This window comes from Pyricularia pennisetigena (assembly GCF_004337985.1).
Source record: "Pyricularia pennisetigena strain Br36 chromosome 4 map unlocalized Pyricularia_pennisetigena_Br36_Scf_6, whole genome shotgun sequence".
In the NCBI taxonomy this organism is placed as follows: domain Eukaryota; kingdom Fungi; phylum Ascomycota; class Sordariomycetes; order Magnaporthales; family Pyriculariaceae; genus Pyricularia; species Pyricularia pennisetigena.
The window spans coordinates 2,206,688-2,227,461 of NW_021940918.1; the positions used below are offsets into that span (position 1 = coordinate 2,206,688).

A 20,774-nucleotide genomic window follows, 5' to 3' on the forward strand; every position below is an offset into this window, starting at 1 on the left:
ACTGAGCTCCTCTGGTCATGTGATGCCAAGATCTATTTATTGCAACATCACTCACTAGCGGGGATTACGATACAAGCCAATCCATACCCAAAACAAGGTCATTAAAAAGCTCATTCTTAACGATTTTCATTGTTTTGTCATTATATAATATGCAAATTGATAAATATATAACATTAAACAAGTTATTACTTCCGAAGACAGTCCTAATCGTGGGTCATCATCTCTCATCTCATTGTTTCCTTTTTTTTCATGTCACCTCTTGCCCGTTTCAGAACAACAAACTCGCCCCCTTTTTTTAAATCAGGTCGTGATCGCACAGCTTGCCGTGCGAAGCGGTAAAATCAATAGAGTTGATGGAGTCGGCAGCCCACCTCCTGACGGAAGCCAAGGTGGCGTTCTGGGGGGTCTTGGGCACGATCTTGGTTCCGTCGATGGCCAGGACGGCGAGGGCGTGGGCGGCGGCCAGGGCGTTGGGGTGGATCATCTCGGGCTTAGCGTTGGTAATATTATCGCAGGCCTGGTGGTAGCAGTCATCCTCTTCCGGGGCGGTGCCGGTGAACAGGCCACCGACGGGCTTGTTAATAACCTGCAGGAACGGCACGTAATCGGTACCTCCGGTCAGGCCGGTCGGGCGCACGTCCTTGCCCTGCTCGATCAGCGACCCGGCCAGCAGGTCCTCGATCTTGTCGGAGCCCGGGGGGCCGCCGGGCCCGACGCGGTCGCCGACGCCGTCGAAGACGTAGTGCACGCCGCGCGACACCATGTCGAAGTTCATATACAGCAGCAGGTTCTCGACCTCGGGCCCGTCCTTGATGTCGTCGACGTAGTACTTGGAGCCCCAGAGGCCGTTCTCCTCCGCGCCCCACCACGCGAACCGCACCTTATTGGTGGTGGAAAACTTGTTGAGGCCCCTGGCGAGCTCGAGGATGAGCGACGTGCCGGAGCCATCGTCGTTGACGCCCGGGCCGGCCTGGACCGAGTCGAGGTGGGCGCCCAGCATGACGACGTTCTTGTCGTCGCCGTGCACCGTCTCGGCGATTACGTTCTGCGTGATGCGCTCCTCGATCAGCTGCTGGACGTTGCTGAACACCTCGATCTTTTCGCCGGCCTCGAGCCGCGCCTTGAGCCGGAGCGCGGGCTCGCGGTCGACGATCACGCCGGGCGCGTAGAGCGGGTTGGGCATGGACAGCGAGCCCGCCGTCAGCTTCTGGTCGTTGAGGTTGTAGATGAGCACCGAGTCGGCGCCCGCGGCCGCTGCGGCCAGCAGCTTGCCGGCAAAGGTGGTGCCGTCCGGGCACAGGCCGCGCTCGACCAGCACCACCTTGCCCTCGGCGGCGATGTCGGCGTAGTTGGCCACGTCGCAGCCCGCCGCGCCCTCGGGGCCCAGCACGAGCTCCCTGGTAATGCCCTCGCCGTTGGGCGTGCTGGGCGTGTAGGTGAGCGCGACGGTGCGCAGGGACTCGTCGCCCACCCGGGTCTCGGCCGCCGTGGTCAGCGTGAAGAGCGCCGGGAAGTCCTGCTTGCGCACGGTGAAGCCCTTGAGCTTGGAGACCTCCTCGAAGATAAAGTCCACCGATGCTGCGTAGCCGGGAAGGCCGAAGGCACGGTTGCCTCCGTTGGCGTATGCGATGTCGTTGAGCTTCTGGAGGTTGCCCATCAGCCTGGAGGTCGGTAGATGTATTAGCTCTGCTGTCAAGTTCGAGTCTAGTCGAGTCTAGTCTAGTCCAGGGGCACGCCATGCATATGTTGTCATTGCTTCTATGGCTCCCCAGGACTGCACTGACTAGGGAACTTACCCATTAACCGTGATCAGCTCTTGCAGCTTCTCCGATTCGACCGGTGGCCTGCAGTCCTTGGCATGCGAGAGAAGGGGCATCAAAGCCCACAGGGCGGACGCGCTTCTGATCCTCATGTTGGCTGTAATTTTCTCTTGATGCTTGTGGTGTGACGAGTACTAGTCTACAAGTAAAAAGCAGGCAAAGTATTTTGGGTCCAGTTCAACCAGAGCCAAGTGACTTGGACTTGACATTAGCATGGGGTGGAAGATAAAAAAATTAAAAAAAAAAAAAAAAGATCTAAAAGACAGGACCGCTCTTCTTTATTAACCAAAATTTATGCGATCTGCGCTCCGAGGTTGGCTCGCTTTTGTCTTTCTTTCTTTCTCTAATCTCGGGTGGAGTGCGCCAAGAATATATTCACTCAACCAATGGAACCCAAGTTTTTAGAGAAAAACAGAGAAAAAAAAACATTGGCAGAATCACTTGTTTTCGTAATTGCCCGATGCAAGTATCTTTTGGTTTCCTTGGCTTGCAGAGCGGTTAACGGCAAACCCATACGGTGCGTGATGAACGATAACTCACACAACCAACATCTTTGTTCGCTAGGAAACCGTCGGTCAAGTGGCGAGCACTGGATGCGGATCAAGGTCAGATCAGGAAGGTCATGTAAGTCGCCAAGGCAGTCGATGGACTGACCGGGGCTCAGCTGGGCGGATAGATAGGCTTGGCTGCCTGTTTTGTTTGGGGGGGGGGGGGTTAAGAATGTTTTGTCGCGAAGTGCTGTACGAGTCCGTCCACTTGTATCAAGAATTATACTTTTTTTTTTCTTTTTCTGGTAGACGGTTTGTTATGAGGAAACATTGGGATAGGCACGGCCAATTAAAAGCACAAGGTCACGGGGTGTTTGCAACAGAAAGTTTTGAGAGTTTGTTGCCAAGCATATCCACGACATCTACTTTTGATGGCGTCAGTTGAAATGCAAGATTTTACTATGGTAAAAGCAATAAAGGATCAACCAGAGAGAGAGAGAACGAAAAGAAAAAAAAAAAAAAAAAAAAAAAAAAAAAAAAAAAAAAAACTACTGTATCAAAAGTGGGCCAGGCCAGCTTCTCCCCATCTTTAGCTCCAAATCAAGTCCAAACAAGCCTGGTTTTTTCCTCATCGGCGGTGAGATTTCAATTTGATATCTAAGAATCAATACTTTCCTTGGACCTTGTTCTATATCCAGGTCTAGACTAGAACGGAAGGTTAATTATATTCACACCAACCTCGGCCCATCAGCACGGGTAAATGCTATCCGACCACTCGGGACTGTAGTGACACTCCAAAAAAAAAAAAAAAATCAACCAAATCACAGATCTTCATCATTCATAAAGTTCTGCAACCATTTGTTCCGGCCCGTAAAGCTACGGAGACGTTTTCCAAAGATCCTAGACACGGGCGTCCTTTGTGTCAGCTAAACATGGGGAACTTTTTTTTTTTTTTGGTAGCACACAAGGGGAGAAAACTGGACCGAACCAGAGTGAACTGATCTAAGACATGGATAGAGCTTACTTACCACAATGGAACGGTCAGAAAAGTAACCCCCAGAAAAAGCGACCCCAGTATGCAAAAACAGCCAGGGGCCCCTGCGCCGCCAGCCAGTCGTTGACAAAGTACGTGAAGCCAAACGTGAGCAGGTTCCTGGTGTTGATGGCCACAAACGCCTCCTCGTTCAGCGGGCGGTAGCAGTCGATGACGTAGCCAAACACGCACGTCGACGCAAACACCAGGCTCATGTTGGCCAGCCCGAAGCACAGCACGGGGCCGACCCAGTGCGTCTGGCCGTGGACGGTGGCGCCGAAGCCGAAGAAGCCCACCCCGCCGAGCACCCCCGCCACGGCCATGAGCGGCAGCCGGAACTCGGGCTCGTACACGCCCCGGTTCCTGCGCGTCAGGTGCAGGCAAATCCAGTCGTTCAGGGGCCCCGACGTGAGCTCGCCCACGATGGTCAGTACGAAGGGCGAGAGGCTTATCAGGCCGGTCTGGCTGATGCTAAAGTTGTACGGAGGGTTGATGAAAATGACGGCGTTGACGACGGAGAAGACAACGATCCAGGTCATGAGGGTCCCTGTGAGCGGAGAGGGAGGTGACCTCGGGGATATCAACAAAGACGAAATCCAAATTGGGGGTGGGCATGGGATGGGATTATGACATGATTGTCTCACCGTATATCAAAAACCCCCAGAGCACCGCCGGATAAAAGAACAGGACGACAGGCCTCAAAAAGACCTTCCACAACGGTGCATGACTGTACCGGCCCGTGAATACGCGGAGCGACCGCCCAAAGCTGTGTTTCGGCTCTGCTTCCTGTCCAGCGACCACAGACAGTTCCTCGGCCGCACTCTTCTCCCCTTGGCTTTCTTCCTTGATCTCGCCCACGGCCCTCGTCCTCGTCTCCTCGCTGCGTCGTCGGTACATGGTCTCGGGCACCAGAAACACGACGGCCAGCATCAGCACCCCGAAGAAGACGGCGCACACCCCAAACGTCCAGCGATATCCGTCGCGCTCGATGATGTAGCCGGCGATCAACGTGCCGCCGCTGATGCCCGTGAGCAGGAACATGTTCCAGACGGCGATCCTGGTGGCGCGCTCGTGGACAAAGTAGAGGTCGCCGATGGTGCACTGCACGAGGATCTCGTAGGGGGACATGCCGACGCCCGCGACGACGCGGCTGGCGAGGAAGGACGGGTAGGTCGTGGTCACGGCGCCCCAGACGCTCGTCGCAAACATGACGGCGATGGCGCCAATATAGATGGGCCGGCGGCCGATGATCTTGGCCAGCGGGTTGGTGAGGAAGAGCGACAGGCCGATGGAGAGGATCAGCCACGCCGTCGCCTCGGATAAGGTCTGGACCGTGATGCCGAGGTCGCTCGAAACCTGGACGAAGCCCGGCGAGAGCATCGGTCCGTAGGCGCCCACCACCGCCGCCGACATGGAGACGATCAAAAGGACCATTTCTTTCTTCCATTGAGGCCACTTTTTTTTTTTTTTTGTGTGTGTGTGTGTGTGTTATGACGGCGACCAATACATGCGGTCAGTGTGGGATTTCCCCCAAGGGGCCACGGCTCAGGGGTGGAATCAAGAGAGTGAATGAATGCCTCACGTTCAACGGGTCATTGGGGCTGTCTGTTGGTTGAGGGACCAGAATGACGTCCTTGCACCGTCCTTTGCCCTTCTTGAGTAGTTCCCTTGAGGCCTCGGCGAGCTCTGGTGGTAAGTCATCCTGATCATTCATGAAAGCTGCTCACCCGTGTCGTCAGTGGTATCAATACCGTGACCGGCTGTCATTGAATATACCATATACAAGGGGTTCTGAGCCACAAACATACCCGTGCCGGGCACGATTTCCATCTTTGTGCATTCTAAAATCCCAAACGGCATTGTGGCAAAACAAGTTTTAATAACAGAGGGGGATTGGTTTAATATATCATGACAAATATCACATCTTGGAGTCAAACAAAATAGCAAACATCCAACAGCCAATTCGAGGATGATTGTTTTGTCTTATATATATATATATATATATATCACATCGACAACGAGTGGCAATAAAGTTGGGGTTTTGCCATTTGTACATCCACTGTTCGAAATCCAGAGTCAAAAGTTACGTCCTGAACTTCCCCGCGCTGTTTTCACCTACATTTCGTCATGTCCCCTTGGGTGCATCAAACGAGACGTTGAGTGGTCGACCAGAGCTATATCTTCTTGGACAGCCAAATACTCTGGCTGGTTATTCAGTGGGCCGGAGTGTCTGCATTGCAACCATGAATTGTACTGCCGGATGTGACAAATGTAGCTTCACGCCGACGGGGTATTTGAGGGGAAATTTGGACTGTATCACGGCACTTCATTTTCTACCTCTGTTTGATGCTGGTCTGGTCTTTTGATGAGAATAAATGAGAGAAGGCTGGGATGATTTCGTCTACTTTTAGAAATGTAATGGCGCTGTAATTAGATTCTATCTAATCTTGTGAGCAAATACAAAATTGTGATTTTGTTGGTGCGTTGTTGAATCGTCTTTATATATACTGTGACTTGTTACCATACAACCACCACCAGCTTTGAAATTGAACGGACAATATTCGGCAACCCTCGGGTCCCATGTACCCAGGTATCTATTTACTTGGTAGCAAAAAAGGTAGATGCCTATATAATTAGTATCTGTGCCACAGCAACATAAAAAAAAAAGATGAAAAAAAAAAAAAAAAAAATAACTGCCGCAATGGACCAATCCCCGCTTTCTCCAGAACCCCACACACTGCACAAAGCTACATGGTGCAGTTAGTACCCAGAGTCAGAGACCCAGTGGTGATCTACATAGTAATAATTTAACTGCGCAAACCTTGAGCCGTTGTGTATCCATGCATTTCTCCATCGATTTACCCCTCATCTTTTTGCACAAATCACAAACCAAACCAAATCGACAAAAACCTTCTTTGCCCTCTGCCGCCTCTCATCCCATCTCGCAGCATCCAATCGCCCCAATGCACATACGGCACACATGCGAATTGCGCTTTGCCGTTGGGTAGAACCAGGTTTACGAGACGGCCACCAAGTGCCGAAAAAATCCCATGACAGATTGTGAGAATTTGCCCTCATCCAGGTGATGGGTAAGTTGCGGAAAATTAGCGTGCTTTCTTATTTCTTTTGAGACGACAGCCAACGAACGCATACAATATTCCCCATGGATTTGCCCTACAGATCAAAGCAGCACATCTAAATTATACTTATACTTGGATGGGGGTGTGGGCGCTGCTAAATTGATGCGCACCATAGATACCCGCAAAAAGTCGGTATGCCGTTACATGGGTTTCTATCAGGCCTTGGAGAGCCAGCCATCCACATCCACATCCTTCCATCCCTTTCCCAGCTCCATCCAGTATGCGTTGTTCTTGATGCCCGCCCCTCCCCAATGCCCAATGATCATACCCCTCCCACTTGCCGCCGATTCTTGTGGGGATCGACTGGAGAAACGAGAAACACTGGAGATGCCCACGGGCGTTGCGTTCTCTCAAGCTGTGGTCGCCCCCTACTTGTCACGCTTATCCACCATTACAAAGTGATTATAGAGGCTTTCCCAATCTGCCTTTGTCAACCATTACAAATACAGATGGTGTCCTTGGTCACCGGAATATGTACTATATAATTTTTTTTTTATTCTTTTTGTTCTTGGTCCTCTCCACTGCCAATCGGGGCTAAGCCGGCTATGAGCTAGTGCCAACCCAGACTGGAACTAAACCTAGACCAACTAGACTGCTATGCTTTACTAGCAGTACTTACTTATCTTGGTTACAGTAATGGTATGTCAGAATAGGAGGGTGTCACGGGATACTCTGACATCAACACACGTATACCGCATTTGCAATGCATTACTATATCCCCGAAACATCTCAATGAAAACTGGGTCAGCCGGCTTGAACTGTCGTCCGAAGGACCGCCTCATCGACCATATTCTATTCACGGAATAGTAAAACAAAAGGGTGTTGGGTTGAGCTGGAGAAGCGGGTTGCGACCAGGCCGCTCCTTGTGCAAGCTCCATCATCCCCACAACTTCGTCTGCCTTAGCCGAGTAGGCAGACTCTCTCCTTTTTTAACCCCTCAACACCCCAATGTTTGTTCGGTCCTAGGGACTATTTCTTTTGTTTACTTGTGCTTCCTTTTTGGCCTAGAGATAAGTCCCTCATCTTTAAGAGCAAACAGTAAGCTCTTCGGATGACATAACATCCACGCACGTGGTTAATACAGCACACAAGTATATTTGTTTGCAACCCTCTTCTTTTTTTTTTTGGTTTTCTTTTGTAGGATACGCCAACCCCCGTCCCGAAACAATGGCCACCAACGGAAACGGAACGCATGTTCCGCCCCGCACTAACGGGAATGGAGCGCATGTCCCTTCCCGTCCGGCGCCCCCTGCGGCGACCATCCAGACCGAAGTCGTCATCGTCGGAGCCGGGCCGGCCGGCGCATCGCTGGCGTGCTTTCTCAGCAGCCACGGCATCAAGGGACTCATAGTGGCCGCGACCTCGACAACCGCTGATACCCCCCGCGCCCACATCACCAACATGGCTGCCTTGGGTAAGTTGCAGGTCCTCGTCCAGCTGATTCGGTTTTCGTTCGGTCATGAAAATAATAAAACACCTTGAAAACTGCCTCTGCCGGAGCGCTAACCCGCAATCCTAGAATGCTTGAGGGATATCGATCTTGAAAAGAAATGCACCCAGCTGGCTACCCATGGCGACTCTATGGTGCACTCACGCTGGTGCTACAGCATGGCGGGCAGGGAGTATGCCCGGATACACTCGTGGGGTAACAGTCCAAAGCGAAAGGTTGGTCAACGTGGCATCGAAATCCTAGGCGATATAACATGAGATCAAGGTTAATCCTCTACGACGCTGACAACTTACTTGCTCGCCAGGGGGAATACGAGAAATACAGCCCCTGCACGCCTGGCGATCTCCCCCAGACTCTCCTGGAGCCGGAACTGGTTCGTCACGCTACCTTGAACGGCTTCCAGATTCGGTGGGATACCGAGTACCAGTCCTTCCAGGAACGGGATGACGGCGTAACCATCACCGTCCTGGACAAGATCACGGGCCTCAACTACGCCATCGAGGCCAAGTATCTCTTTGGCGCGGACGGCGCACGCTCCCGCATAGTTTCACAGCTCGAGCTCCCGCTCACGCGGACCCCCGGAGGTGGTCTCGCCATCAACGTCCAGGTCAAGGCCGACCTCACGCACCTCATGAAGTATCGAACCGGCAATCTGCACTGGGTGATGCAGCCGGACCGTGAGCACACCGACTTTTGCTTCTTCTCCGTGGTTAGGATGGTCAAGCCGTGGACCGAGTGGATGTTCATCCTGTTCCCCGTCAAGGGTTACATCATGGATCCCAAGCCGACCATGGAGCAGTACCAGCAGAATATCCGCCAGCTCATCGGCGACGACACGCCGTTTGAGATCATGCGTGTGAACACCTGGACGGTCAACGAGATCGTGGCCGACAACTACCAGCGGGGCAGGATTATGTGTCTGGGTGACGCCGTGCACCGCCACCCTCCGTTCAACGGGCTCGGCTCTAACACGTGCATCCAGGATGCATTCAACCTTGCTTGGAAGGTTGCATATGTGTTGCAAGGTAAGCTATTACTCTCTTTATGCACTTTTTTTTTTTTTTCTTTACTGGTAGTAAGCCCAATATTACACATGCACTAACGCGCAACCATGTCTCCCATTTCAAAGGCAAGGCCGGGCCCGAGCTCTTGAAAACCTACACGCCGGAGCGGCAGCCAGTGGGAAAGGGAATCGTCAAACGGGCCAACGATGGGTTCCGGGACCACAATCACATCTTCAGCGCGATAGGGCACATTCTACCCACCCTCGAGGAGCGCAAGCAGGCCCTCGCTGAGCTGGCGTCAGACACGGACAAAGGTAGGAAGCGACGCGCGGACCTGCAGTGGGCGATTGACAACTCGGAGCACGAGTTCCACGGCCTGGGGATCGAGATGAACCAGGACTACACGACGCTGCCGTCGACGGGCGTCTACACCGAGGACGAGGCGACGACGTTTGCCGACGTCTCGGAGCCGGCCAACCCGGACGTGGTGCTGTACCACTTCCCCTCGACCAGGCCGGGCCGCAGGCTGCCGCACGTCTGGATCAACACGGCGGTGCCGGCCGACATGGTCACGACCATCGACCTCGCCGGCAAGGGCGGCTTCTCGCTCTTCACGGGCATCGGTGGCGACGAGGCGTGGAAGAAGGCGGCCGCCGAGGTTTCCGAACTGCTCGGAGTGCCGATCCGGGCCTACTCCATCGGCATCGGCCTCGAGTACGAGGACATCTACTGCGACTGGGCCCGCGTCAGGGCCGTCGAGGAGTCGGGCTGCGTCTTGGCCAGGCCGGACCGCTTCGTCGCTTGGAGGTGTCGCAAGCTGAACAAGGACGGTGGCGAAGGTTGGGCCAAGAGCAAGCTGGAGACGGTAATGAAGGCTGTGCTGTCGAGGTAGAAATAAAGGCGGAAGAAACTACTTGGAGGTGGGGGGGGGGACGGTTTATAATCATGATTTGGTTTTGTAGTTTTTATCTAATTGAGGCTGTGTTGGGGAAACTACTTTGGAAGGCAGGTGGGATTATGTTTTTTTTTTTTTTTTTTTTGTTTTGTTGTTTCTCCATGCATGCCTAATTCTCACTGATACCCATGACTCCCCCTCCCCATATGGGTGTGTTGTCAGTTGGTGTTGCACAGCCTGTGTGGGGTCGCCTACGACCAACAGGGGAATCGCTAATGGTGCCGCCAAGCCCGGAAGCTGCGGGCAACTACAACTGTATCCATTCATACTCTAAGCCATTGTATATGGCCTCGAAATGGTGGCGAAGTGAGGTCATGTGCAGCTCTTGTCAGAAAGATTTGAATTTAGGTAAGATCCAGGCTTATGTTTTCTCTACCTTTTTTTTTTATTCCCGAATCATTCAATGGAGACTTGGTTAAATGCCTTATGAACGAATGGCTTGTATGTATAAATGAATTGAATCGCCGAGATTATCTTTAGCTGGGCTTTTTTCCAAGACGACTACCACCATCCAACTCAGACACATGTGTAATTAAACTTACCTCAACAACCAACATCAACTATCCATATCGCTTAAAAATTTCCCTGTAATTGCACAAAAGCTACTCACCAATCAATCCATTATACATTAACCATGGGAAGTGCAAAGGAAGCAGAAGCATTGAACAAACCACTCCCGCCTCTCCCCGGGCAATCATCATCAATGCTTGATGTCGGAGAGAGCTCAAGGGATGTACCATCAGAACCACCACAATATGAAGAAGTGACCAGTCCGGCATCAAGGGCGGCAGCAGCAGTAGCGTTCGCATCTCAAGAATGTCTACCGCCGCCACCTCCAGCTCCAGCAACCGACGACCCCTCCGCACTAGACCCACCACCATACGCCGAGGACGCCGGGCTGGTGCAGGACATCCTCATCCCGCCCGGCACGCTCCGGCTGGCTGACAAGAGCATATTCGCAGCCGAGGCGGCACCCGACGCGGCACCGCTGTACGAGCTCGACCAGGCCATCGGGTTCCAGCGCACTGCCGCCCTGGCGACCAACAACCTCTCGCGGCTCGAGCACCGCATCAAGCGCGGCTCCGAGGTCGCCACCCGCGTCAGGGCCATCTCGGAGCTGGTGCAGACGCCGCCCATGCTGGGTCCGACTTTTCCCTTCCACGCCCGCGCCACCATCGCAAAGGCCCACACCCTGGGCTCCCTGGGTCTGGTGGCCGGCCTGGCCGGCGTGGGCGGCTTCCGTGTCCACCGCGCCGAGGGCAAGGACATGGTGCAGAGGGAGCAGCTTTTTCGAGCTGCCAGGTCGAACAGGAAGCGCGGCGACCTGATTGACAGCTATGATTGGTTTGCCGTCGGCGGTTTGGCCCACACGATTATTGTTCCTGAAGACGGCGGCGACGGCGGTGGCGTCGGCAGCAGCAACAACAACAGGTCACACCACAGACCGAGTTTGAGCAAGAGTTCCGACGGCGTATTGATCGCGAGGGAGAACACGGAGCCCACCGGCATGCACACGCTCGAGATCCTCGTCTCGCTGGACCAGCGGACGCGGGATGCGCTAGTTACTGCATGGTGCCTGCGGCTGTGGAAAGATATTGCCGCTCGTAACAAAGTGAGTAGGGGTGTCTGGTCCATCATCACCAACCGCGGGTCTTCCATGGTCACATGAAAACAATGACTCCTCGAGAGAGCTGAAGCGCAAGTGGTCATTTGTATGCCCATCATTTTGTTTCCTTCAACAAGATGATAAGCTGATTTATGTTGCATTATAGCCTTCCTACGACGTAAAATTCAAGACAGCAGAGACGCTCAAGATTCTAGCACGAAACTTTCGTTTCTAACGTCTCTTGAGGAAGATGTATATGCAAAAACTGTCTGTCATGGATAGCTTGGACTTGTCCCGGTAATACCAGTGCACCAAAAAGGTCTTTTTGACGGTCTGAAATTGGCAATCGGGTCAAGTCTTTGCTGGTTTGAGTTCCAGACACACCATATTGGCCAACGTGTGCGGGACCAAGGCGCTTGCATAGCTGTGCCGTCCAAGTGCCGATGCCTCCCTCCAGCATATACCCTTTGAAATCAATCCACCCAAATTAATCGTTCCGCCAATTAAATGTTTGCCCGCAATGTAGGAACCGATATAGTTCTTTCTACATTTCCGACTGCATGGCGTCGGCGCGGAGGGGGTTCCTTTTAGATCGCCCTGTTGGTAAATGACCTACGGGTTATTTAGGTACTGAATAAAGTCAATTCACACTCTCAAACCATATTCGCCTAGCTCAAGGCATGATGCGTCTCTTAGCAGCAGCCCTTATACCGTCATCAGATAGATAAAATGGCAAGCATTCCCCTCGGGATACTAATAAAGCCGCCTAGGGCTATATGTCCGGCATCTTCCGGCCCGAGTAAAAACTGGTTGGCCAGATTTGATGCCAAGCGGGCGCATCCCAGGTCCTCGCGTGGGGGACGGGTAATAAAAAAGAGAAATAAACATGGGTGTCCGGAAGTTCATCCGCATTTGTCCCAAGATGATCATAGTTGAAGCCCTGCTGGGTATCACGTTGTACTTTCCAAGCCCTCAATCGGCATCATCCATGCGGGAAATGTGCATTCAGAATCTGGACGGAGCTTGAATTCGTCCAATGAGCCCCCAGTCCCTCAAACTTCCAGGTCATTTTCGATGGCCCATGCATGTCAATACTTGGCGTGGCATATTTCCCCACGATCCGAGGAAAACAGCCATATTATCGTCCCCGGCGTATCGTGTGTACAAGTCGGTACGTCAGTCACTGCAAACTGACATTCGACCATAAATAAAATGACGCCCGTCAGCTCACGTCAGGAATAAGCCGTTGCTATCACGATTCATAGGACTCATACTTCTGCTACTAAATCCAGCACTTGTTCCTGTCGCCATAGCTACCATGCATATCCAAGCAGCAGTGTCGCTTCTCTTGGCTGCCAAGGCAGCTGCCATGCCCGCGTCGGCCATCTTCGGTCGACAGGGGGCAACCTGTAGTACTCCGACAAACTATCCCGCCGTCAACGAAAGGCAGCTGCCAGACCCCTGGAAGATGGCCAGCGGAAAGTCCGTCGCATCTGCCGAGGACTGGACCTGTCGTCAGGCCGAGATGAGCAAGGCCTTGCAGCAGTACGTCCTGGGCGACTACCCGCCCCCTCCGGACTCGGTCACTGCCACGGCCAGCGCGACTGGCCTGAACATCCAGATCAAGGTTGGCAGCAACACCAGGGCCATCTCGGTCGGCATCACCAAGCCCACCAATCCGGGCGCCTTGGGAGGTCCGGCCATCATCGGCATCGGCGGCATCTCGATCCCTGTACCCGCCGGCATTGGCCGTATTAACTTTGGCAACGACGCCTGCGCGTCACAGGCCGGCTCGCAAAGCCACGGGACCGGCTGGTTCTTCGACCTGCACGGCCGCAGTCACAGCGCAGGGGCCACCACAGCCTGGGCCTGGTGTGTAGGCCGCATCATCGACGCCCTGGAGCAGCTGGGCCCGGCAGTGACGGGCATCAACACGGCCAGGCTTGGCGTCAGCGGGTGCAGCCGCAACGGCAAGGGCGCCTTCATCGTCGGCGCGCTCGAGAAGCGCATTGCCCTTACGATCCCGCAGGAGTCTGGCTCGGGCGGGGCGGCATGCTGGCGGATATCGGACTCTGAAAAGGCCAAGGGCAAGAACATCCAGACGGCGAGCCAGATCGTCACCGAGAACGCGTGGTTCTCGCCGCGATTCAACTCCTTCACCAGCAGAACGACGACGATCCCGGCGGACCATCACTTCTTAGCAGCTATGGTGGCGCCGAGGGGCCTGTTCGTCATAGAGAACGACATCGACTGGCTGGGACCCGTGAGTACGACGGCATGTATGAAGGCGGGTAGGGCCATTTACCAGGCCCTCGGCGTCGGGCCTAGCATGGGGTTTTCGCTGGTCGGTGGTCACCAGCACTGCCAGTTCCCGTCAGCCACGACGGCCAACCTCAACTCTTACATCAACAGGTTTTTGCTTGGAACGGGCCAAACGAACAATGTAGAAACGAGCAGAGCTACGGTCAATATGGCCGAGTGGACTAGCAACTGGTCCGCAGCGCCACAGATAACCTTGACGTCGCCTGCACGACATTGAGACCAGTTGTAGCATCCATTGCGTACTCGTCTGTGGTTTTGTTGTCTTGAAATTTGACCAGTATAATGACGTGTGCAGCGCGATCGATTGCTATGTTAGCCCGCTGTCAAATGTGACTGTTTTCTGTTAGAAAAATATTTCGTCAATAGGCCTTTTCAAAGAGTTAGTGAACAATGCAGGTTAGGAGGTCCCACTTAGGCATAATGAAGGTTGCGCGCCTGGTCTTCCACGGTTCGTGCCCCACCTACTTCAGTCAAATCCCACCCGCCCACTTTCACCAAAGGCGGTAAGTCAATTCGAACGCGATCCATCCACGGCAGAAAAAAAAAAGTTCAGGGACTGAGCTGCGCCAGATGCTTCATGAGAACGGCCACTGGTGAGCCAAGGTGAACGGAGTTTCAGCATAAACACCCACCCTTTAAAGACAAAGAAAGAAAAAAAAAAAAAATGGCGGCCGAAGTTGTGCCATTACAGCAGCTCAAGCTGCCCGCGGGTCCATCGCCCGTGACGGCTGAGCAGAAATACTGGAAGTCGTTCACCAACCAAAAGTCGCACACCTCGACAGCGTCATGGCCCGTCACCCACATCAGCTTCCCCGCGCCCATGGCCGGGGGATACTCGTCAGCAACCTCGACTACGGCCGTCAAGAACAACGATGTCTTCGCCGTCACCGCTGGTCCCCGAGTCGACGTCTACAGCATACGGCGCCGTGAGCCCCTCAAGACCATCAGCCACTTCGACACCGCTGCACGTTCCGGCGAGATCCGACCCGATGGCCGAGTTTTGTTGGCCGGTGAGGACTCGGGAAGGATGCAGGTCTTTGATGTCGCTGGGTCAACTCGTGCGGCCCTCAGGACTTGGAACATACATAAACAGCCCGTCTGGGTCACCAAGTGGTCGCCGAGACCTGGCGATCTGACGACACTCATGAGCTGCTCCGATGACAAGACGGTTCGCCTCTGGGACCTCCCGTCGGCCGACCCGACAAGAACATTTGTTGGCCACCAAGACTACGTGCGCAGTGGTGCCTTCATGACGGGTCCCGCTGCCACAGGGAGCGGCAATATTCTCGTCACCGGCTCTTATGACTCGACCGTGCGGCTTTGGGACGCCCGTGTTCCAGGTCCGGCAGTCCTCACCTTTCAACACACGGCGCCGATCGAGGCGGTTCTACCTTTGCCGTCGGGGACCACGATCCTCGCCGCGTCAGGAAACTCTATCTCCGTCCTCGACGTCGTGCACGCCCGGCCCCTGCGCACGATAACCAACCACCAAAAGACGGTTACCTCACTCTGCCTAGCCAGCAACGGCCGCCGAGTCTTGTCGGGTGGCCTCGACGGGCACGTCAAGGTCTATGACGCCGAGTCAGGCGGCTGGAACGTCGTCGCCAGCACAAAGTACCCCTCCCCCGTCACGTCGCTGTCTGTCATCTCTGCCGGTGCCAACGCGGCAGACCGCCACCTGGCCGTCGGCATGGCGTCGGGCCTGCTCAATATCCGCACGCGCCTGACTGGCGCCGCCGCCGACCGTGAGCGTGAGCTTGAGGTCGCCCGCACCATGACCGAAGTGTCGGACCTGCGTGCCATGGACGCCGCGCGCGACAAGAGGAAGCGTGCCGCCCAGCACTCGCTCGCCCTGGACAAGGCCGGCCTGGGCGCCGACTTTGTCATCGACGCTACGGGCGGTAAGGGACGCAAGACCCGCGCCGCCAAGGAGCCCAGGTGGCAGAAGGACCTGAGGCACCAGAGGTACCGGCAGGCACTGGACCGCGTCCTCGACGTCACGTCCCCGGAACACTCGCGCATGGCCGTGCTGACGCTGCTGACGGCCCTGCGACATCGTAGCGCCCTCGTGCACGCCCTCGAGGGTCGCGACGAGGAGACGGTCCAACCCATCCTGGCCTGGGTCACCCGCCACGTCGTCGACCCGCGCTACGTCTCGGTCTGCGTCGACGTCGGCCTCCACCTCCTGGACCTGTACGCAGAGTATGCCGACAGGTCCCCCGAGCTCGAGCAGGGATTCCGCATGCTCAGGGGCCAGGTGACCAAAGAGGTCGAGAGGGCGCAGATGGCTTGTCAGACTGGTGGCATGCTGGAGACCTTGATGGTGAGCTCCGAGGCATGAGAGAAAAACTTGATGGCTCGACTGTTGCTACAGGCTGAGACATTGAATTTTTTGTCTTTTTTTTTGAATCTCAAAGTTTGGTCGGCTCACCAAGTAGCTACGGGACGGTATATGGGCGTGTGGTGTATACCCCTTTTTGTGTTCGGAATCTCTGTGAAAGGGGTTTGCTATTTTTCGAGGGATCCCTTGGTGATTGCTCATTTTTGCATTGCGTCGGCGTACGGTTTGTCTAAAAAAGCACAAGATAAAAAATAAAGGTGGATTCTTAGTTTAATCTTTCCAAGAAAAAAAAAAAGAAAGAAAGAAGAAAAAAAAAAAGAAAAAGAGACCAAAATCCGTCGTGCGTTAAAACAAAGCCATCATAACACAACCCAAGCTTACGAACATAAAACATATGCGGACAATGTCTAGGGACAAGCTAGCGTCACGAACGACACCAAGTCCCAAGGCCTGAAAGCCAGTATAGAATGCCGCACGGGTCCATAAGTCAGCCATTGCTTGCAGACCACCTTATCAAGGCAAATCTTGTCATAGTTGCAGTTATACTTGAAGTTGTGGAAGAAGAAGAAAAACCCCGTATCGAGTCATGAATATCGCCAACAATACATTCGTAAGAAAATCCGTTCCCATAAACTCCACAAAGATATTCCCCAGTAAATACCCAAACAGGATGAACTAACACAAGAGGAAAAGAACTAACAAACAAGAAATCATAAAGCCGAGGGATAGATTGAGAAGGCAAGACACTTCCACACGCCCCCATGCTTTCCTCGAGATTCCTTCAGAATCATATACAAACACTTGTTAGCCACGCCGTGATAGCGAGTGTCATCTCTCTCTGCCCAAAGATAGAGCAACAAGAAAGCAAAGGAGCTCCAGATTCCGTCGGTTAGTTCGGCCAAACGAAACGAAGAAACCCCAGAAAAGAAGAAGAGGAGTTTTTTTCGTGAAGCATTTTTTCTCGTATCGTCGTTAAGCACACAACCACAACAACGAGAGAGCTACTGCTTCTGTTTAACATGGGCTCAGAAAATGGCCCGTTCACTTTTACGTTTCGGGTGAAGATGAGAAGGGGGCGCGCGCAAAACGCATCCTCCTAAACAAACTTAAAATTATCGAGCGTAGGGCCGGTTCATGAGAGCGATCTCGCGTGTGATCTCGCTCCACTCGAGTTCGCGCCGGATCTCGCCGTTCCAGTGCAGCTGCAACAGCTCCTCCCACTTGAGAAGCTCGTAGGCGAAGCGGAGGTGTGGCTGGATAATAACGTTCAGGCGGCGCGCGCGAACAAAGCTGTACGCCCGCGGTACTGAAAGTTTCAGCTCCTTCATGACTTCGGCGATGCAGATTGTCGCGCTGCGTGACACTCCCACACGGCAGTGGACGAGGGTCGCTGTACCATTGCGGCGGCCGCGTTCTGTGGATCGCAAGAAGAAAAAAAGAAACCACCCGTTAGTTTAAATAAGTGACAAGAGGGGTTTATGGGGCTCTGAAGTAGAGGACTTACCGATGAACTCCAAACAACGCTGGAACTCGCACGTAAGAGGGTCGATCCCGTTGTCTTGAACGTTCTCGACGATACAGACATTCTCTGGTCCCCATTGTTCCAGCTCACCATCACGCCACATTGCCGTCTCTCCAACACTCAAGATCTGGCCGATACCTAGTTCTCGCAGAAGATCGGGGTTGTTTGCGTGACCGAGGTTCCCCAGATACATATAGTCCAAGATCCTACTTGGCAAAGACCCATCGAGTCCGGCTAGCCACTTCGGTTCGTTCCGTTCGCTCTTCAACATTGCAGTCATTTCTGCTAAGCTGGTGGTCTCTGCATGAACAGGAGACGCAGACAACAACCGGGGTGCTATAGCTGTTAAAAGGGCAACGTCTGTCGGGTATGCAAAGAAGTTTCGCTTCTTGACCGTGTGCAAGTGCAGCCACGCTTCGGGAACCGGCATCCCCGTCGCGTAGCTGACATAGGCGATAGCAAGCATGGTCGACTCGGTGTACCCGTCCTGACAGTGGATGAGAATCTTTCGGGGTGGAAACCTTGACTGGCTACTGGCCCCTGTCATAGCTTCATCGTCATCGATATCGACTGGATCCGGGCAGGTTCCTTGAGCAAGATGGTAAAGCCATTTGCATGTGTCCAGAATGCCGTCAGCCTCAGCCTGGGACCAAGTTGGCGGCAGGATAGATCCTGATGATGGGAAATCCAGAAAGACCTGTTGTATTACCTCATCAGGCACTCCGACGAGCGCCTGGAGGCAGACTGGGCTCAGTTGTCCCATGTCGTTGCACTCTATGAAAACGTCGTAGTCCTGATCCTCACCCGTAGATGGGTCAGGTGTTGGGCCGAGAAAGACATTTGGTGCAATCTCAGAAGCCTTGGTCATGGCATACATCTCCTTCCTCTCCTGAGTAAAGATATCGACGACTCTGCCGGTCAAGCGGCCGCTGGAATCAACAGCCACTATCTCTGGGTGATTCTTCTCGAAGCTGGAAAAGCGTGAAAGACACACAAAGGTGTTGTACTCGGGGAGTGCGAGATCGCCTTGGTCTATATGCTTCTGGCGCCAAGCTTGCTGTGCATTGGCTATGTCCCAGGCGACCTTGCGCACCAGGGGTTCGTCATCGCCGTACACTACTATGTCTGAAGTCATGGCTGTTTTTGCCGACTGAATCTGAAAGTTGCGGACAGAAAAGCCGTCCTTGGGATCAACGTCAATGAACTCGGCGGCGTCGCTCTGCAGAAATTCTTGAGGAGCAATGGCTCCCTTGAGCCGCGAGGTGCTGAGGTCACCGTCGGCCTTGACGAGTGTCACGCTACGCAGACAATGCGGCGTCCGGCGTAGAGAACGGCGGCGCTGGACAAAGAATGCCTGCTGGATGTGGTTCTGGGGGTGCAGGCCGTGCAGCCATGGGAAGACTGCGGAAGGGTCTGGCAACGGTTGTCTTGCAATGTGATCCAGAGCATTGGCTATGTCTCTGGGTGTGAGCTGGTAGACAACGAGACTACCACCATCGGCGGACCCCAAGCGTGGGAAGGCATCGGGAGGGAACAGTATCGATTGAGAGGATTCGCTGACGGCAGTTTGGTCGGAATCGAGTGACTCGGGCGTTGGCGGGTGGTTATCGTGAGGGTGAGGAGCGGATCTTGGGACGGGACCCGGAGGGCATACTGGTAGATGTTTGTTCGGTACTGGATTCGCGTTGATGCTGTCTATGGCAATGGAAGACGAGCTCAGGGAAAGACCCGAGGAGGCTCGGTGGGCAGGGATTGGACGGGGGAGAGCAATGGTAGCCATGGCATTCGCTGCTGCGTCGCACACACTGTCGTTGGAAGGTTTGATTGCCAAAAGAGCGACGAGCGACTCGAGGTCATGCCCTTTAGCCAAAGCGATGCAGAACGATCTGCTGATGGTAAGTGTTTGTATAGTATAGCGACAACCGGTATTCGTGTCGTTTGCGGTCGGATTTGATGTGGATAAAATGATGTTATGCCTATCGGACTAGACTAGAAACTGGTTGTCGACAGGGACGAGATGAGACTCTGCGTTTCGCAACGAGTGCTTGTCTGTGCCCGTATGAGAATAGAAGCCTTTGTGGGGAACTAGTTCAAAGCAAAGCAATGTCTGTCGCTTCGTCGTTCTGCAGAGACGTCAACCTTGGGATGATTAAGATTTCCTGCCTGCGCACCAACCAGTCATATATTGATACGGTGATCTCGTTATACGAATGTAAGTTAATTGAAAATGATAGGGAAAAAAAACTCGAGAATTACCAAACCAGAAGTAAGTAAGTGTCTAGACCACAACTGCCTCTACACCTTAGGTAGATATCGGGATCTTGATCTGGGGGGTGACCTTCAGTGGACCAAGGTTACTTCGAGCTAGGGATTAACACCCCTGTCCGATAGATAACTGAATTAATTGCCTTTAGGATGGATGCTAGGCCTAGTCTTTGTTTCTTTGGACGCCAACAAATCAGGGGTCAGCTTTGCCGTTCAGGGGGTCACAAGTTTTGTTTGGTCCAGCGACGGCGGGGAAGATAAAGACGAGTAGGAATTTGGTCCGGGTGATTGATGATTTATTGACTTGATTTTGGTCGGGCTTGCTTGGTTGAGCTTTTGCTTTACCAAGTTGGATACCTATCTACCCAGCCTGCCAGTCTGCTATGACACCATATCGCAAACGTGAGAGATAACCAGTATTAGTCGCATTTCCCCCATCTTGTCGTTCCATTCCCCTTTCTGACAGTGGAGGCCGGGCATCGCTGCCTGTACAGTAGTAGCTTGCTATTTGCCGCTCTCACACAATCTGTGCGGGGCCTCTGGGGTTTGATGGACTTGGGGGTGGAGGGGTAAAGGACCCTGCAAGCCAATAGCGTCCCAAGCCGGGGCTCCAATGTGGTAAGGACGGGAGAGGCGGTGCAGCGCTAACGCTGTTTTTGTTTGGATCAGAAATGCTCGAAGCTTTTCGTGATGCAGGGCTAAGGCCAGTTGGTTGCTGTGTGTTCGCCATGCATGCATGCCGTTGCGTCGTAATAACAACAGCAAGAATGTAACGAGGAGGGAGAGACTAAGTTATTAGGTTAGGCGTGCTAGGGGGCACCCCGCTTG

The 20,774-nt window shown here is 53.7% G+C and overlaps 7 protein-coding genes across 7 annotated transcripts; 4 read left to right on the forward strand and 3 right to left on the reverse strand.

The window, feature by feature from the left end:
* Positions 1-295: 295 nt before the first annotated feature.
* On the reverse strand, positions 296-1,912 carry PpBr36_06246 (uncharacterized protein; the record flags this gene model as incomplete). Its single annotated transcript, XM_029893392.1, has 2 exons — positions 296-1,661; positions 1,797-1,912. The coding sequence occupies 2 exons, from the start codon at positions 1,910-1,912 to the stop codon at positions 296-298; spliced, it is 1,482 nt and encodes a 493-aa protein (XP_029746530.1).
* A 1,217-nt stretch (positions 1,913-3,129) lies between these two features.
* Positions 3,130-5,201, reverse strand: PpBr36_06247 (uncharacterized protein; the record flags this gene model as incomplete). Its single annotated transcript, XM_029893393.1, has 5 exons — positions 3,130-3,208; positions 3,363-3,888; positions 3,986-4,796; positions 4,924-5,060; positions 5,150-5,201. The coding sequence occupies 5 exons, from the start codon at positions 5,199-5,201 to the stop codon at positions 3,130-3,132; spliced, it is 1,605 nt and encodes a 534-aa protein (XP_029746640.1).
* Positions 5,202-7,648: 2,447 nt separating this feature from the next.
* PpBr36_06248 (uncharacterized protein) lies at positions 7,649-9,827 on the forward strand (the record flags this gene model as incomplete). Its single annotated transcript, XM_029893394.1, has 4 exons — positions 7,649-7,895; positions 8,001-8,146; positions 8,236-8,956; positions 9,061-9,827. The coding sequence occupies 4 exons, from the start codon at positions 7,649-7,651 to the stop codon at positions 9,825-9,827; spliced, it is 1,881 nt and encodes a 626-aa protein (XP_029745884.1).
* A 697-nt stretch (positions 9,828-10,524) lies between these two features.
* On the forward strand, positions 10,525-11,559 carry PpBr36_06249 (uncharacterized protein; the record flags this gene model as incomplete). Its single annotated transcript, XM_029893395.1, has 1 exon — positions 10,525-11,559. The coding sequence occupies one exon, from the start codon at positions 10,525-10,527 to the stop codon at positions 11,557-11,559; it is 1,035 nt and encodes a 344-aa protein (XP_029746562.1).
* A 1,255-nt stretch (positions 11,560-12,814) lies between these two features.
* Positions 12,815-14,035, forward strand: PpBr36_06250 (uncharacterized protein; the record flags this gene model as incomplete). Its single annotated transcript, XM_029893396.1, has 1 exon — positions 12,815-14,035. The coding sequence occupies one exon, from the start codon at positions 12,815-12,817 to the stop codon at positions 14,033-14,035; it is 1,221 nt and encodes a 406-aa protein (XP_029745489.1).
* A 447-nt stretch (positions 14,036-14,482) lies between these two features.
* On the forward strand, positions 14,483-16,159 carry PpBr36_06251 (uncharacterized protein; the record flags this gene model as incomplete). Its single annotated transcript, XM_029893397.1, has 1 exon — positions 14,483-16,159. The coding sequence occupies one exon, from the start codon at positions 14,483-14,485 to the stop codon at positions 16,157-16,159; it is 1,677 nt and encodes a 558-aa protein (XP_029745488.1).
* A 1,112-nt stretch (positions 16,160-17,271) lies between these two features.
* On the reverse strand, positions 17,272-19,461 carry PpBr36_06252 (uncharacterized protein; the record flags this gene model as incomplete). Its single annotated transcript, XM_029893398.1, has 2 exons — positions 17,272-17,573; positions 17,664-19,461. 2 exons carry the CDS (start codon positions 19,459-19,461, stop codon positions 17,272-17,274), a joined length of 2,100 nt encoding a protein of 699 aa, XP_029745491.1.
* Between the last annotated feature and the right edge of the window lie 1,313 nt (positions 19,462-20,774).